The sequence below is a fragment of the Hippocampus bargibanti genome, linkage group LG07, assembly GCF_051943395.1.
Source record: "Hippocampus bargibanti isolate YZ-2025 linkage group LG07, ASM5194339v1, whole genome shotgun sequence".
NCBI lineage: Eukaryota > Metazoa > Chordata > Actinopteri > Syngnathiformes > Syngnathidae > Hippocampus > Hippocampus bargibanti.
The window spans coordinates 2,351,578-2,370,000 of NC_142740.1; the positions used below are offsets into that span (position 1 = coordinate 2,351,578).

General features: G+C 38.0%; 1 protein-coding gene across 3 annotated transcripts in view; it reads right to left on the minus strand.

Annotated features, from left to right (window-relative positions):
- Positions 1-257: 257 nt before the first annotated feature.
- Positions 258-18,423, minus strand: part of oca2 (oculocutaneous albinism II) — a 36,890-nt gene continuing 18,724 nt past the window's right edge. For all 3 annotated transcript variants that reach the window (XM_089001495.1, XM_089001494.1, XM_089001496.1), the window contains 12 exons: positions 17,907-18,031; positions 17,655-17,793; positions 14,565-14,697; positions 13,190-13,337; positions 11,351-11,408; positions 11,109-11,217; positions 7,228-7,355; positions 6,507-6,566; positions 5,089-5,193; positions 4,909-5,002; positions 3,288-3,381; positions 258-925 (listed from right to left, as the gene is read on the minus strand). In XM_089001495.1, coding sequence (XP_088857621.1) covers positions 838-925; positions 3,288-3,381; positions 4,909-5,002; positions 5,089-5,193; positions 6,507-6,566; positions 7,228-7,355; positions 11,109-11,217; positions 11,351-11,408; positions 13,190-13,337; positions 14,565-14,697; positions 17,655-17,793; positions 17,907-18,031 — 1,281 coding nt within the window. In that variant the 3' untranslated portion in view covers positions 258-837. The remainder of the gene's footprint in view (positions 926-3,287; positions 3,382-4,908; positions 5,003-5,088; positions 5,194-6,506; positions 6,567-7,227; positions 7,356-11,108; positions 11,218-11,350; positions 11,409-13,189; positions 13,338-14,564; positions 14,698-17,654; positions 17,794-17,906; positions 18,032-18,423) is intronic.

The window sequence follows — 18,423 nt, forward strand, 5'->3', positions numbered from 1 at the left end:
AGGTTAAAATTCCCATAAATCAGGCTCCACAAATAACCCGTACAAGCCATCTGTACACTTGATGCAAAAAGCTATCAACCCAGCTAAACAGAACACAATAGATGATGAACAAGGTAAAATTATCGCAGAGAAAGCACCTCCAAGGGATCATTCCTTAAGATGGAAAGAAAGAAGAAGGCTACGTTCCTCATCAAGTGTTTAATGCTGATGAAACCGGCCACTCCATTCCATCAAGCCATTAACGACCATCACAAAGGTCAATAAAACAACTTTATTATATAGTACAGTTTATTTCTTTCATTACAATACAATAGCACATTTATTATACATAAAATAAGGTATATTTTGAGTCGTTTTAAGGCTTATTTCGTTGAAATTTACATTTTATGGGGACCTGGGAACGGATTATTCTCATTTTTAATGGTTTCCTATGGGGAATTAATGTTTGGGATACACACTTTTCGCCTTACACACACTTTCTGGGAACCAATTAAGTTCGTAAGCCGAGGTATCACTGTATGAACCATATTAAGATGCCTTTCCAGCAACTCCTGTATTTTGTTTTTCTACTTCTTCATTTCCTTTCCTCTCACTTCCATCACTTTGCTGCTGTGAAATGTAAAATTCTCCACTGCGAGACTAATAAAGCCTAATCCAATCCAATTAATCGTTTGGGGAATATTCAGTTTAATAGAAGAGGGCCACATATTGAACAAAAAAGTGTTCATTGTTAGCTTGATGGAGACATTTTTGGACGTTTTTGTTTCTTTATGGTGAAAAAAAAAGGGTTCGAGAAGCCATGTTGTGGTTTTCTTCTGCTTCAGTTCAAGTCCTGGATCACATGTTCCATCCGAGTCCGATGTGAGTGGCCAGTAGGTAGCACATGCCGATCATGCACGTCATGATCATCATGGGGAAGCCTAACCTGTCGGCGAATAAAAAGTTGATAAATAAATGAAAAATTATTAAAATTAAGTACAATTAAAAAAAAAGCCTTGAAGGTCTTGAAAGGCGCTTATGAATAATCGTTAAGTGGCCTCACCGGAATTACCTATTACCTAGCTAGCTAGCTTTCTATCTATTTGAGTTACTTCCGGGTTGAGTGAACGTGGCGCGTGTGGCTGCCGCTGCTCACCCGCAGAAAAAATATACTGTGACTGTAAAGTGTCCTTGAGAGTTTTGAGCGTTCACTCAACCCGGAAGTAACATAAAGTTAAAAAAAGAAATAAAATAGCTATATTGCCATAAAGCTCGCTAGCTCTATATAGCTATAAAGCTAACCAGCTCCAGATGGCTAGCTCAAGATAGATAGATAGCTAGATAGAGCAACATATCGGCAAAAAAGTAGTACAAATGCCAAATAAAATGTGTCTTAATTTATCTAGCTATCTATCTGGCTATCTAGCTAGCTATTTAGCGATCTAGCTGGCTACATAGCTAGCTAGCGATTGACTATCTATTAGCTACGTAGCTAGCTATTCGCTATCTAGCGAGTTAGCTACTTGAGAGCTAGATATATATATCCATATAGATATATATGGCTATCTAGCGAGCTATCTAGCGATCTAGCTGGCTACATAGCTAGCTAGCGATTGACTATCTATTAGCTATGTAGCTAGCTATTCGCTATCTAGCAAGTTAGCTACTTGAGAGCTAGATATATATATATCCATATAGATATATATGGCTATCTAGCTAGCTATCTAGCGATCTAGCTGGCTACATAGCTAGCTAGCGATTTACAAATCTATTAGCTAGGTAGCTAGCTATTAGCTATATAGCGAGTTAGCTACCTGAGAGTAATCTAGCTAGTTAGCTTTCGATCTATTTGAGTTATTCCGGGTTGAGTGAACACTGGGCGCGTGTGGCTGCCGCTGCTCACCCACAGAAAGAAAAACTGTGACTGTAAAGTGACCTTGAGAGTTTTGAAAGGCGCTTAGAAATGAAATGGATTATTATTAAGTAAGTTCTAAGCCCTTTATACACCGCCGTGATTGTTTTTAAGTACACTATGCACGTCGTATTTTTTTATGTGTCTTTGAACGCATCGCCCTTGAAACTCACTGTTTTGGCTTCTTCCTGAGAAAAGGCAGAACAGGAAACCATTTTTTTTTTTCCCGGTACTTTTTCAAGCCGCAAACAACTTCCGAGATGACACACAAACATCTTCAGTCTGAACTTGCCTCTCACTTTCACTGTAACCCATCCTGGTATGTTCGAGTGACTGCAGATGGTCGGACGTTTGGCCGCCGCCCATGTCCTCCATGGACACATGGCGCCTGGCTGACAAAACCGGGAGACTTTGCCCTCGGGTTGTCAGCCAGCATGGATCAGTCGGATCCATCCCAATTGTGATTAATGATTAACTCAAAATGTGTCCACTCCAGTGCCAGGGTTTTTGTCATTGTTACTCGACTTTCCAGGACCCGCAGAATATTGAGTTTTAGGACGACATAAACATTTAATGCAGCGTAAGAAACCTTAGACTATTTTCTTAGATCAGAAAAAAAAAGAGTTAATTCCTAAATTGTATTCGTCAGGAGTTATCTGAGCTTGAAATGAGGGTGGCTCACTTGATTTTGATGTTGTTTGAGAATGGACAAAAAAAAATGCAGATTTTTTTTATTTTTTTTTAATGTACCGTTAGCTAAATTGTTGTTTCATTAAAAGCATTTTATAGCTAGCTATTAGCTGTCTCGCTGACTGGCTGTAAATTGTTTAGCTGGCTAGCTGTTGGCTATCTATTCTCTATTTATTTTCTATCCATTAGCTAGCTAAGCTAAATAGAAATAAACAAATAAATAAATAAACATAAATACACACATATACATGAACAAATATATACGAAAACAAACGAAGATACAACAAATAAATCAAAATGAATCAATAAATATATCAATAGCATGCCTTTTGAAAAGTTCCTGATTTATTTACCTCGCTATCAGACTATCAAGCTAGCTATCTCGCTAGCTATCTATTTGCTATCTATTTTCTATCTAGCTCCCTGGCCGGCTATCTATCTCGCTAGGTGGCTATTAGTTATCTATTGGCTAGCTAGCTAGCTAGCTTTCTATCTATTTGAGATACAAATCGATTAGCTAGGTCGCTAGCTATTAGCTATATAGCGAGTTTGCTACCTGAGCGTTATATAGCTAGCTAGCTTTCGATCTATTTGAGTTATTCCGGGTTGAGTGAACGCTGGTGCGTGTGGCTGCCGCTGCTCACCCACATAAAAACTTTATCCTGTGACTGTAAAGTGTCCTTGAAGTTCAGAGGAAGGAGCTTACCTGAAGAACTCCATGAAGGAGAAGCCGTAGCCATGTTGCTCTGCGATGCCGGCGCACACCACGTTGGCCGATGCCCCGATCAATGTTCCGTTACCTTCACACGCACAAATGCACGCAAAAAAAGGCAGCAGATGACATAAAATATCTCAATTTGTTGTGCTGAATACAGCTAGCAAGCTAGCAAGTTCAGCTAGCAAGTTTGTTACCAGGACTACATAACTAGCAGATTTGTCATTGTTAGTTAGTTGGCTAGTTATCTAGCTATTTAGCTAGTTAGTAGCCAGTTAGCTAGCTAGTTGGCTAGTTCGTTAGCTGGTTCGCTAGTTAACTATTTAGTTTGTTGGGGGGCTAGTTAGTTAGCTGGTTAGTTAGTCAGTCGATTTGTTAGTTTGCTAGTTAGGTGGTTGGTCAGTTAACTGGTTAACTGGTTAGATGGTTAGTTACCTGATTGGTTAGTTGGTTAGCTAAATAGTTAGCTAGTTGACTAGATAGCTGGCTAGCTGGTTCGTTGGTTAATTGGTTAGCTATGCATGTGTGGTTATTTGGTTTGTTATTTAGCATAGACCATATAATTTAGTAACGGCGAGTGAGCATAATTTCATTTTAATCAGTTTTGCTTCCTGTTAGTTAGTTAGTTAGTTAGTTAGTTAGTTAGTTAGCTCTTTCATTAGTTAGCTCACTTGCTAACAATCCCGCGATCAATTGAGCTAACTAGTGCGCTTAGTTGGTTGGTTGGTGGTTTCATTATCGAGTTAGCTCGTTTGTTAGCTAGCTCGTTCATTAGCTAGCTCGTTAGTTAGTTAGCTGGTTTGTTAGCTAGCTCGTTCATGAGCTAGCTCATTCCTTAGCTAGCTCGTTCCTTAGCTAGCTCGTTCCTTAGCTAGCACGTTCCTCAGTTAGCTCGTTCATTAGCTAGCTCGTTAGTTAGTTAGCTGGTTTGTTAGCTAGCTCGTTCATGAGCTAGCTCATTCCTTAGCTAGCTCGTTCCTTAGCTAGCACGTTCCTCAGTTAGCTCATTTGTTAGACAGCTAGTCCGTTAGCTAGCTCGTTCGTTAGCCAGTTAGTCCGTTAGGCAGCTTGTCCGTTAGCTAGCTCGTTCGTTAGCCAGTTAGTCCGTTAGGCAGCTTGTCCGTTAGCTAGCTCGTTCGTTAGCCAGTTAGTCCGTTAGGCAGCTTGTCCGTTAGCTAGCTCGTTCGTTAGCCAGTTAGTCTGTTAGGCAGCTTGTCCGTTAGCTAGCTCATTAGTTAGTTAGCTCGTTTGTTAGCTAGCTCATTCATTAGGTAGTTAGCTCGTTCGCTGGCTAGTTGTCATATTTCTATGTGAAAGGTCACTTCGAGTGAGTGAGTGAGTGAGTGAGTGAGTGAGTGAGTGAGTGAGTGAGTGAGTGAGTGAGTGAGTGAGTGAGTGAGTGAGTGAGTGAGTGAGTGAGTGAGTGAGTGAGTGATCACGATTATGCAAAAAAAAAAGCCAAATATACACTGTATATTTTGGACGGTAGCTAAGTATGTAGGTAGGTAAACTCAAGAAAGAGAGGAAAATGTTATAATATTTTAGGTGACCATAATTTCTTTTGCTGGTTAGCTACCATGACGATATGACAACATTGACGAATGAGACTGACCGCCGAGGCAGGCTCCCATGGCCAAGGCAAAGATGAGAGGTTTGACGGGCAGGTTGACATCCGCATCCCGACTCAAATTGATGAGGACTGGAATCTGAACAGATACGTATTGGACTTTTTAGCGATGTATTTATTGAAATGCTTAGCTCTTCCAGTAGCGCCCCAAAGTACGATCGTCACCATAGTGGCGGTGAAGGGGATGTTGTCTATGAGAGAAGAAGCCAAAGCGGAGATCCACATCACCAAGATGATAGCGATGGCCATGCGCTGATCCTCGGGCACGGCCTGCAATCAAGAACACGAGAACATGAGCAGTTCTTCGTTTTGATGCCGTTTTTACGTCAGCCGCTCATCGGCAATGGAGGTGGAAAAGGGGGACAAAATGGATTTACGGTGATACCTCGGTTTACGAACGCCTTGGCTGACAAATTTTTCGGCTTACGAACGTTAAACTCACGAGAATATATATGGCCAAAACTACCAGCAAAAGATTTTAGTATCAATTAAAATATATATTTGTGGGGATAAAAAATATATGTATAGATTTTTTCACATATATTTTTGTATATATATATATATACATATATATTATATAGTTTTTAAATATATTTTTTAGAATATTTTTTTATATATATTTTTTTTAATATTCATTATTTATATTGGATTTAGATTTTTTGTATTAGACAAATGTTAGACATAATAAAAAAATATAGAACATGCAAAATACAAGCCATCTGTACACTTGATGCAAAAAGCTATCAATACAGCTAAACAAACCCTAATTGATGAGGAACTAGGTAAAATTATCGCAGAGAAAGCACCAACATGGGATCATTCCTCAAGATGGTGAAAGAAGAAGGCTACGTTCCTCATCAAGTGTTTAATGCTGATGAAACCGGACACTCCATTCCAACAACCATCACAAAGGTCAATAAAACAACTTTATTATATAGTACAGTTTATTTCTTTAATTACAACACCATAGCACATTTATTATACATAAAATAAGGTATATTTTTTGTAGTTTTAAAAGCTTAGAAAATTAGTAAAAAATTAGTAGTTTTAAGGTTTAGAAAATTAGTAGAAAATTATGTTTTATGAGGACCTGGGAACGGATTATTTTCATTTTAATGGTTTCCTATGGGAAATTAATGTTTGGGATACACACTTTTCACTTTACACATTCTTTCTGCGAACCAATTAAGCTTGTACGCCGAGGTATCACTCTACTCAAAGATTGGAAAAATTGGTGACACCCCGCCACTGCCTCACAAAGACAAATAACGCTCAGTTTTGCTCCGTCAAGCCGCTAAGCAACACAAATGAAATCTCCGCCTTGCATCTGTCACACAGATGAGGTTTTGTGCGTTTTTTTTTTTTTTTTTTCACAGGAAGTCAGTCGGAAAAAGCGCCGAGGCGGGCTCAGACGATGACATTCAAAGAGAGAGGCCAGGTGGTCAACGCGAGCACGGAATTTAAGAGCACGACGAATGTAATATTCGTAAGGTGAAAAGTTCGTAAACTAAAGCGTTCGTAAACTGAGGTATGACTGTATTTCTAACCACTCGAGTGGGTCGCTTCAAAATAAAGTGACTTACTTTGATAAGCAAGGCCGTCTGCTCGCCGATGTAGTCGATAAGCTGCAGCTGGGCCAGAGCCTACAACATCAACAAGTAAAAATACAACAATAAAATACAATATTATCTACAATACTTGAGACACTGATGGAGAAAAATCATCTTTAAAAAAATCATGCTGTTATATGCTTAATCAACATGTGTGACTTGGAATACACAATTGAAGCATTTTAATGGTTTGCTATGGGAAATTAATGTTTGGGATACACACTTTTCACCTTACATACACTTTCTGGGAACCAATTGAGTTCGTAAGCAAAGGTATAACTCCTTTATCACCGAAGCAATTTACCACTTGAAACTCCTTCACAGGAAGAGCTCATTAGCCAGGTTACAATTTTATCAGTTGATGGTAGAGACAATGTTTTATTGTGCTTAGCACTCAAGATGTGTGGTATTCTAATCAAGAAAACTATGTTTTACTAATGTATCACTTTAATTTGCATATACACTCAATAAATAGCTTGGCAGAAGGCTGCAGAATTCAGGCGTCTGTCATGAATGGCTACGTCTCCTGCCGGCAGTAACAGACAATCTTTCTGGGTTCGAGTCGTTGTTCAAAGTGTCCGATCGAACCTTTCTGACAGACACTTTGATTGTCTTTTTTAGTGTATTATTATGATTATTATGATTATTATGATTATTATTATTATGATTATTATTTTGTAACTAAATAAAGCACCTCCATCAAGACGAAGAGGGCGGCAAAGAAAAGCAACGTGGCCCACTCCACCCGGTGTAAGATCATCTCAAAGTCCTGAATGTCGGCCAGGATCAAAAGCCACAGCGCGCCGAGGATGGCGATCCAACCTGAGTGGGAGGGGGGGGGCAAAAAAAAATAATAAATCAACCACAAAGTATATAATTAAGAAAAATAGACCGCGGTAAATCAATTAGACTAAAAAAAAAAATGGACAAAATAATGAAAACAAGGACATATGAGTCCATCCGCTGTAATTCTGCGTAAATATCAGCTGTAAGTGCTTTGCTTCCAAGAAAGACGACGACAAGGACGAATGGAAGTGGAAGGACGCAAAAAATAATAATAGGGGGAAAAAAGGAAAAAGGAAAAAATTGGGAACAAGAGATATGACATCTAATCAAATTCAATTTCTTTTGGAGGCATGTTTTGATCCTTTTGCTTCTCAAGTGGGATGTGCTCATTGGATTGGACATGAATGTACCTTTTTCACTGTCTGTCTATAGCTAGCTTCCTAGCTAGCTAGCTACCTACCTACCTACCTACCTAGCTAACTAGCTACCTACCTAGCTAGCTACCTATCAATCTAGTTAGCTACCTATCAATCTAATTAGCTAGCTACCTAGCTAGCTACCTATAAATCCATCTAACTACCTAGCTACCAAGCTACCTACCTACCTACCTAGCTAACTAGATAGCTACCTAGCTAGCTACCTATCAATCTAGTTAGCTACCTATCAATCTAATTAGCTAGCTACCTAGCTAGCTACCTATCAATCTAGTTAGCTACCTATCAATCTAATTAGCTAGCTACCTATAAATCCATCTATCTAGCTACCTAGCTACCTACCTACCTACCTAGCTATAACTAGATAGCTACCTATCTAGCTACCTAGCTAGCTACCTATCAATCTAGTTAGCTACCTATCAATCTAATTAGCTAGCTACCTAGCTAGCTACCTAGCTAGCTACCTATCAATCTAGTTAGCTACCTATCAATCTAATTAGCTAGCTACCTATAAATCCATCTATCTAGCTACCTAGCTACCTAGCTACCTAGACCTAGCTACCTAGATAGCTACCTAGCTAGCTACCTATCAATCTAGTTAGCTAACTATCAATCTAATTAGCTAGCTACCTAGCTAGCTACCTATAAATCCATCTATCTAGCTACCTAGCTACCTACCTACCTACCTACCGATCTACCTAGCTATCTAGCTACCTAGCTACCTAGCCACCGACCTTCCTAGCTACCTGCCTATCTAGCTAGCTAAGTATCAATCTAGTTAGCTACCTATCAATCTAGTTAGCTACATAGCTATCTACGTAGCTAGCTACCTAGCTATCTATTTTTTTCTTTACATTGGATGGATTTGACACCTCTGCTGACAACCCAAATCACCTAACCATTAAAAAATGACTAATTAAGTGTCTTAATTACTCACTCGTAAGCTATCTCACAAAAGTGAGTAAGTAGCTATCTAGTTTGTTTACTTAGCTAGATAAGCATCTAGCTAGCTAGCTAGATCGTTTCTTTAGCTAACTAACGAGCTAGCTGAATAACCTAAAAATAACCTCATTCTTTCACTCATTAATTACAAATTCACATTGAGGGAAACAAAACCATTGACTGGCTACCTATATAGCTAACTACCTACCTCTATCAATCTAGCTAGCTACCTATCAATCTGGCTACCTACCTATCTATTTTTTATTTACATTGGATGGATTTAACACCTCTGCTGACAACCCAAATCACCTAACAATATAAAAGTAACTGAATTCCTAAAATTCTGCCAAAAAGTGAGTAATTCAGTGTCTTACTCACTCGCTAGCTAGCTCACAAACTAAGTAGCTTGTTTACTTAGATAGCTAGAAAACTATGTAGCTAGCTAGATAGTATGTTTATTTAGCTAGCTTGCTAACTAAGTAGTTAGCTAGCGAGCTAGCTCGCTAAATAAGTAGCGAGCTAGCTAGTTAGCTGAATAACTAGGCCTGCGTGTCAACTTGTTCATACTCATAGACTAACAAGCTAATTCACTTTCACTCAGTCGCGATACAAATACAAAAAATAACCTCATTCTTTGACTCAATTACAAATTCACATTGAGGGAAACAAAACCATTGACCTATCTATCAATCTAGCTAGCTACCTAGCAATCTAGCTAGCTACTTATATATCTATTTTGTAGCTCACAAACGAAGCTAGTTTGTTTACTTAGCTAGCTAGATAACTACATGGGTAGCTAGTTTGTTTATTTAGCTAGCTAGCTCGCTACAGTCAGACGAATGCCCCAAAATGTTGCCAAATCAGGCGTTTGTAGCAAATACGCAACGATTTGTGAGCGTCCATCCATCGTTGTCAGCCGTTTGGTGACGGATGACGAAAAGCATCAGCGACCACCGACGGAGGAAAATGATATCTCAACCGTGTTGGCTTAATGTGCTTTTAATGAGGCTGAGCTTTTGAAAAGCGGCTATAATTGAAACCAATGTCGTGTTGGCACCCGGGACGCTGCTATGGGGGTTACGCTCATTTCACAAATGTCACGGCCAGGCGGCTTGTAATAAACTCGGGCTGCGCCGGGACGCTAGCGTCATTATCGGGGCTTCATTTCGTTCATCGCTTCTCGACATGGCAGGGGTGCAATGGTGGGAAGTAGCAAAATGATGCTTAAAATAAGAACATACAGTCATACCTTTGCTTACGAACTTAATTGGTTTCCAGAAACTGTGTGTAAGGTGAAAGTGTGTATTACAAACATTAATTCCCCATAGGAAACCATTAAAATTAGAATAATACGTTCCCAAGTCCCCTTAAAACATAATTTTCTACAAAATAAGCCTTAAAACTACACATATTATATATTATTTTATATTTTATATATAATAAATGTGCTATGGTATTGAAATTAAAGAAATAAACTGTACTGTGTAAAAAAAGTCAGTTTATTTACCTTTGTAATGGTCCTTGATGTAGTTGCCTCTTGATGATATCCGAGTGAAGTTGCCGTGCTTTCTCGGCGATAATAGCCTCACCCACACTGTCCCCTGCTAGCTACTTTTCGTTAATCTAAATCAACAGACGTTTTTCAACCTCTTCTATTATCTGAGACCGTCCGTTGCTTTGCTTTAAAACTACACAGAATATATCTTACATTGTGTATAATACATGTCCTATTGTTTTGTAATTAAAGAAATAAACTGTACTTTATAATAAAGTTATTTTATTTACCTTTGTGATGGAATGGAGTGGGAGGAGATGGGAGGGAGGGAGTTGCTGTTTGGAAGGAGAGGCACATTCCATAAACACTGTAGGAAGGATGGTTAGGGACAGACTTCTCTTCCTGTATAATGAAAGTCCGTTTAGGCATCTTTTTTTCCAAAAAAAAAAGCCGGTTTCATCAGCATGAAACACTTGATGAGGAACGTAGCCTTCTTCTTCCACCATCTTGAGGAAAGATTCCTTGTAAGCTTTGGTAGCTTTATCGTCAGAACTCGCTGCCTCACCATGACGAAAGACACTATGAATCCCTGTACGACACTTAAAGTTCTCGAACCATCCGTGGCTAGCCTTGAAATCATCAATGGATGACGAACATCCAGGTTGCCTCTTGATGATATCCGAGTGAAGTTGCCGTGCTTTCCCGGCGATAATTTTACCTAGTTCCTCATCAATTGCGTTCTGTTTAGCTGATGTTGATTTTTTTTTGCATAATGTGTCTCACATCACTCATTGTGGCGCTTCGTGTGTCTCCCGAAAAATAGTTTGTATGCCAAAATTATATTTTCGCGAATTTAGCGTTCGTTAGGCGAAACGTTCATTAGCTAAAGTGTTCGTCATGACTTCACAACGACCTCACCGAGATCCAAGTGTATGCTGGGAACAAAGGAGTTGACAAAGAACATGAAGATCACCACGGCCAGCACCGACGAGCACTTCACCAAGAGAACCTTGTCGGTGATTCGGTGCTGTGGGGAACAAAAAGAAAAGGCAAAGTCAAGGCACAAAACAGGGACAATTTTCAAAGTCTTCGTTAGGAAGATAACCTTCTGTGTTAGCAAGTATTCATGAGTACGAGGAAAAAAAAGGGGGAAAATAAACCTTCTTTTGAAGCTCTTGAATATTCTGCTCCCAGTTCTTGTCCTCTTGGGAAATTTCTCTGTCAAACATATTTCATGTCATGACGTCATCGGCATAATTTTGTCTGGAATGGGATGGCATGAATTGAGGCGGCCATTTTTTATTTAAAAAAAAAATAAAATAAAATAGAGTAGGAAGTCAGCCATTTTGGTTTGAAGAAGCCATTTTTCACTTACACCCTAAAATGTTGCTAGCTATCTATTAGTGAGCTAACTAGCTATGTAGCTATTTAGCTAGCTACCAATTAGCCATCTAGCTTGCTATCTATCAGCGATATAGCTGGCTATATAACTATCTATTGGCTATTTATTTGCTATCTATTGGCTGGCTAGCTTTCTATCTATTTGAGTTACCTCCGGGTTGAGTGAACGCTGGCGCATGTGGCTGCCGCTGCTCACCCACAGAAAAACTGATCCTGTGACTGGAAAGTGACATTGAGAATTTTGAAAGGCGCTTATAAATGAAATGTATTATTATTATTATTATTATTATTATTATTATTATTATTATTATTATTATTATTATTATTATTATTATTATTTCACCCACTGACACAAAATGCGGTGGATGTTTCTATTTTAATTATTATAATTATAATTATTTTTTAATTGTAAAATGGCTGCCTTCAAGTGAAGAGGATGTCAGCCATTTTGAATAACGGAAGCCATTTTTTTAGTCACCAGCAACCATTGGGAAGCTTTAACAAAAATCATTGATACCAATTTAATTTTCACCAATAATATATAAAAATATATTGGTATCAAAAATATATTTTTTTAATACCAATTTTCACCAATTAGCACAAAATTGAGTGTACATCACTATGCTAACAGGACTCCTTTGAAAAGTATCAAGAACCTAATTAAACAGGAAGTCGGCCATTTTGGCTCGAAGCAGCCATTTTTCACTCCCGCCCTAAAAAGTTGGAAAAATAATACCAATTTCACCCACTAACATAAAATTTGATGGATGTTTCTATTTTAATTATAATCATAATTTGTACATTTTAAATGTTTGAATGAAGCGTGCCTTCAAATGAAGAGGATGTCGGCCATTTTGAATAACGGAAGCCATTTTTTAGTCACCAGCAAACTACTGGGAAGCTTTAAAAAAACATTTTTTACCAATCTAATTTTCACCAATAATATATAAAAATATATTGGTATCAAAAATATATTTTTTTGATACAAATTTTCACCAATTAACAAAAAATTGAGTACATCACTATCCTAACAGGTATCCTTTGAAAAGTCTCAAGAACCTGATTAAACAGGAAGTCGGCCATTTTGGCTCGAAGCAGCCATTTTTCACTCCCGCCCTAAAAAGTTGGAAAAATAATACCAATTTCACCCACTAACATAAAATTTGAGGGATGTTTCTATTTTAATTATAATCATAATAATAATTTGTACATTTTAAATGTTTGAATGAAGCGTGCCTTCAAATGAACGGGATGTCGGCCATTTTGAATAACGGAAGCCATTTTTTAGTCCCGAGCAAACTACTGGGAAGCTTTGAAAAACATTTTTTACCAATCTAATTTTCACCAATAATATATAAACATATATTGGTATTAAAAATAAAATTTTTTGATACACATTTTCACCAATTAACATCACTACCCTATGAAAAGTCTCAAGAACCTCATCAGGAAGTCGGCCATTTTGGCTCGAAGCAGCCATTTTGGACAGAATTCAAATCCATGCTGGTCTTTCACTTGTATCCTCACTGTCGAGGTCAAATTGATGCCATGTTTTTTGTTTGTTTGTTTGTTTATTTGTTTGTTTGTTTGTTTGTTACCTTTGGAATGTTTTCATCATCTTGCGAAGCAGACTTTCCAGGTTCAGAACTTTTTGCATCAGGAGGCATTTGACGGCCGTCTCCTCTCGGCTGGCGGGGTTGATGCGCTGGGCCGTTTGCCTCCATACCAGAATCTCATGTTTGAGCTCTGCGGTAGATAAAAAAAAAAAAAATAATAAATACAAAAATACTCTATTATCTAGAACTGCTTCATGTCACAAAGAGGGGACAGCAAGTGCTGAAGAATGAATGACTCTCTGTGTCTTTGTGTTGTCATATTATTCGTTATTTTGTTTTTTTTCTGTTTCCAGTAGCTTCTGTATATTGTTTTTCTACTTCTTTCTTTCCTTTCTTACGTTTACTCTTCCTTTCATAACTTTGCCACTGTGAAAATGTCTCCACCGCGAGACGAATAAAGGCATATCCAATAAATAAATAAATAAATAAATGTAATTACGTGTACCAATTACTACTTTCCTTTTAACTCATTCACTGCCATAAAATGTGCAAAAATGTGTCCATTCCAGTGCCAGAGTTTTTGTCATTTTCACTCAAATTGCAGGACCCACAGAATATTGAGTTTTAATAATAATAATAATAATAATAATAATTGCCAAAATTTAGAAAATAAGAAAAATCCCTAAAAAATTAAAGGCCATAATTTTGAAAATTTGAAAATGCCTGGAAAAATAATTGCCAAAATTTTGAAATATCGAAAAATCCCAGAAAAATTATTTACCAAAATGTTGAAAATTAGAAAAATCCCAGAAAAATGATTTGCCAAAATGTTGACAATTAGAAAAAAAACAGAAAAAAATTTATATTAATTAATTATTTAATTAATAATAATACATTGTATTTATAAGCGCCTTTAAAACTCTCAAGGTGACTTTACAGTCACAGGATCAATTTCTCTACGGGTGAGCAACGGCAGCCACATGCGCCAGCGTTCACTCAACCTGGAAGTAACTCAAATAGATAGAAAGCTAACTAGCTAGCCAATCGATAGCTATCTGGATAGCCAGCCAGATAGCTAACTAATAGATAGCTACTTAGATAACGAGCTAGCTCAAATAGATAGAAAGCTAGCTAACAGATAGCTAATAGATAGCCAGTTAGATAGTTAGCTAACTAGCTAACTAGCTAGATAGCCATATGGCGCTTTAACAACAGCTGAAAGTATAACAAAGCGCTATCATGGACAAAAGGGCAAATGCTGTCCCCTCGTGGAAGTGAAATAAACATTGCCAGAGGTCTGACCCAGCGCTTTATCGGCACCCCTGGCAAGAAAAACCAAAATTCGGGAATGGCAGCAAATGAGTTAAGATTCACGGTCACCGACATCACCAACCCGCACCTGGTTATTTGAACTCACCCACAATTTCGATGGATTCTTTGTTGTAAAGCTTCTTGTTCCAGTAGAGCATCCGTAGGAAGGGGAAGGAAGTTAGCAGGACCAGGCATATTCCCAGAAACATGTAACCGGTGAAGTTAGCAAAATCGATGCCCTAAAAGAAACGCGTATGGACCTGGGTCACGTTTTGACATGGAGGTTGCGCGTTTTGCGCCGTTGTTGTGTCATTATAACCGCATAAAAAACTTTTTTGTTAGAAAGTAATAATAGTAACAACATTAACATTAACAATAACATTAACCATAATCATAATACATTACATTTATAAGCGCCCTTCAAAACTCTCAACGTCACTTAATAATAATAATAATAATAATAATAATAATAATAATAATACATTTCATTTATAAGTGCCAGCGTTCACTCAACCCGGAATAACTCAAATAGATAGAAAGTCAACTAGATAATAGTTTAAGGCTTATTTAGTAGAAAATTATGTTTTATGTGGACCTGAGAACGGATTAGTCTCATTTTTAATGGTTTCCTATGGGAAATTAATGTTTGGAAGACACACTTTTCGCCTTACACAGGAAACCAATTAAGTTCGATCGGTTGTTGTCATCAAAATGTTATTATACGTAAAATGAGCAGATTTATTCTACATAAAATAATTCACAGAATATGTTTTTCTGTGGGTGAGCAGCGGCAGCCACACGCGCCCTGGAAGTAACTCAAGTAGATGGAAAGCTAGCTAGCTAATAAATAGCGAATAGATAGTTATCGAGATAGCTAGCAAGCTATATATTGTATATAATAGATAGCTAATATATAGCTATAGAGATAGCGAGCTAGATGGCTAGCGCAATAGCTATACAGCTAATAGATAGCTAGCCGCAGTTCAGCTATGCTTGAACATCTCGAAATATAGCGCTAAGCTATATTCGCTCCGTTGGTTTTAATTAAACGGTGTGTCACCGTCCCGGTGTCCAGTTTGTCTTGGCTGTGTTGACAGAAAAGCAAGTGGGCGGGGGACGGCGAGGAGCGAGACGCCAGTCGGGTCGTGGTGGCGCTCTGATAAGGACAGCTTGTGGTTTGCTCGGTTTGTTTGTTTACTTGCGTGTCACGGGAGGGATATTTTCCAGCGCAATCCAAAAATAGATAACCTTCCATGGATGATAATAATAATAATAATAATAATAATAATAATAATAATACATTTCATTTATGAGTGACTTTCAAAACTCTCAAGGTCACTTTACAGTTACAGGATAAGTTTTTTCTGTGGGTGAGCAGTGGTAGCCACATGCGCCAACGTTCACTCAACCTGGAATAACTCAAATAGATAGAAAGCTAGCTAGCTAGCTAATAGATAGCTAATAATAATAATAATAATACATTGTATTTATAAGCACTTTTCAAAACTCTCAAGAACATAGCTAATACATAGCTAGCTAGATAGCTAGCCAGTTAGATAGCTATATCGCTAAGAGATAGCTAGATAGCTAATAGCTAGCAAATACATAGCTAGTTAGGTAGCCACCTCGATTTATTTATTTATTTTTAAATTAGGTTGTTAAGAAATAATCACATTTTTAATTTTTATTTATGTCTTTATTTAGTTAATTATTGTTTAGATGACATTTTTATACTTAATTTCAGCGTTAAATCCAGCGTTCACTCAACCTGGAATAACTCAAAATAGATAGAAAGTTAGCTAGCTGGCTAATAGATAACTAATAGCTAGCTATCTAGCTAGATGGCTAATAGATAGCATATAGATAGCAAAATAGATAGCTAGTTAGATAGCCAGCCAGATAGCCTGTTAGCAAATAGATAACTAGCAAGGTAGCCAGCTAGATAGATAGCTAGATAGCCACCCAGATAGCCTGTTAGCAAATAGATAGCTAGCAAGGTAGCCAGATAGATAGCTAGCTAGATAGCAAGATTAGGTAGCTATTCTAAGTGGCTAGCTATCTAACTAGCTATCTGTTGGCTATCTATTAGCTATCTGTGTATTTAATAGTGGCATTCAGTGTATTAGCTAACTAACTATCTTTTAGCTACATAGCTATCTAAGTGGCGAGCTATCTAGCTAGCTATCTTTTGGCTATCTATTAGCTATCTACTAGCTGGCTAAAGTGACCGTGAGATTTTTGAAAGGCGCTTATAAATGAAATGTATTATTATTATTATTATTATTATAGATAACTAATAGATAGCCAGCTAGAGAGGTAGCTAGATAGCTAGCGAGATAGCTAATCTAAGTGGCTAGCGATGTAGCTAGCTATCTGTTGGCTATCTATTAGCGATCTGTGTATTTAATAGTGGCATTCAGTGTATTAGCTAACTAACTATCTAGCTAACTATCTTTTAGCTACATAGCTATCTAAGTGGCGAGCTATCTAGCTCGCTATCTTTTGGCTATCTATTAGCTATCTACTAGCTGGCTAAAGTGACCTTGAGAGTTTTGAAAGGCGCTTATAAATGAAATGTATTATTATTATTATTATTATTATTATTATTATTATTATTATAGATAACTAATAGATAGCCAGCTAGAGAGGTAGATAGATAGCTAGCGAGGTAGCTAATCTAAGTGGCTAGCGATGTAGCTAGCTATCTGTTGGCTATCTATTAGCGATCTGTGTATTTAATAGTGGCATTCAGTGTATTAGCTAACTAACTATCTTTTAGCTACATAGCTATCTAAGTGGCTAGCTATCTAGCTAGCTCTCTGTTGGCTATCTATTAGCTATCTACTAGCTGGCTAAAGTGACCGACGCGCTTATAAATGAAATGTATTATTATTATTATAATAGATGACTAATAGATAGCTAGCTCGAGAGGTAGCTAGCTGGCTAGATAGCCAACTAAATAGCTCAAGTGAACAACACGATTTAAAAATTAAATGTATTTTTTCTTGCTTGAAAAAAAATAAATAAAATGGATGATCCTACATTGTTTTTCTACTTTTTAAAACATTTTTACTTCAGGATTTGAATCAACATGATTCATTTCTTTGTCTTTTTCGATGTGTTTTAACACCTGCGTCTGGGTGACATGACACCTTGTCGAGAGTGCACGTCGAAAGGCAGAAAAACAAGCTCCTACTTGTCTGCGCAGATCCTGATTGGACACGATGATGACGTTCGGCGGGTCGCCAACAGCTGTGGCCGCGCCGCCGATGTTGGTGAAGATGACTTCGGCGATCAACACGTGTCTAGGATCCAGATTGAGCACCTCACATAATCTTCACCCCCCCCCCAAAAAAAAAGAGAATAAAATGTTAAACGTACTCTTAATCACCTCCATAGCTTATCCCGCACATCCATTTCACCGATGGATAGGAATTAGCATTAGCACCTGATGGTGACGGGGGTGAAGAGCATCATGGTGGTCACATTGTCCAGAAAAGCTGAGAGGATGGCGGCGATCAGGCACAGGATGATAATCATGGGCCACACGCGACCTTTGGAGAGGCGGTAGGCCTGCCGTGTAGGAAGCAAAGAAAGGAAAGAAGGAAGGAAAGGAAAGTGAGAGAAGTATGAGTCAGCATTCGTCAGACGGCGGCGATATGAGATGTGACGCGGAGGAACGCAGGGGTGACGTCTAAGTGAAAATTAGAGTGGAGACTCATAATCGGAAAAAAGGAAGTCGGCGGTTGCAAATGTGTGGAAATTCACAGGTGCATTTTGGACAAAAATACACAGGAAATTTCCAGGGATCAGCAAACGAGAGAGAGAGAGAGAAATAATAATAATATAATAATAAAAATAGTACAGTGATACCTTAGCTTACGAACTTAATTGGTTCCCAGACGGAGTAAGGCGAAAAGTGTGTATCCCAAAAATTAATTTCCCATAGGAAACCATTAAAATGA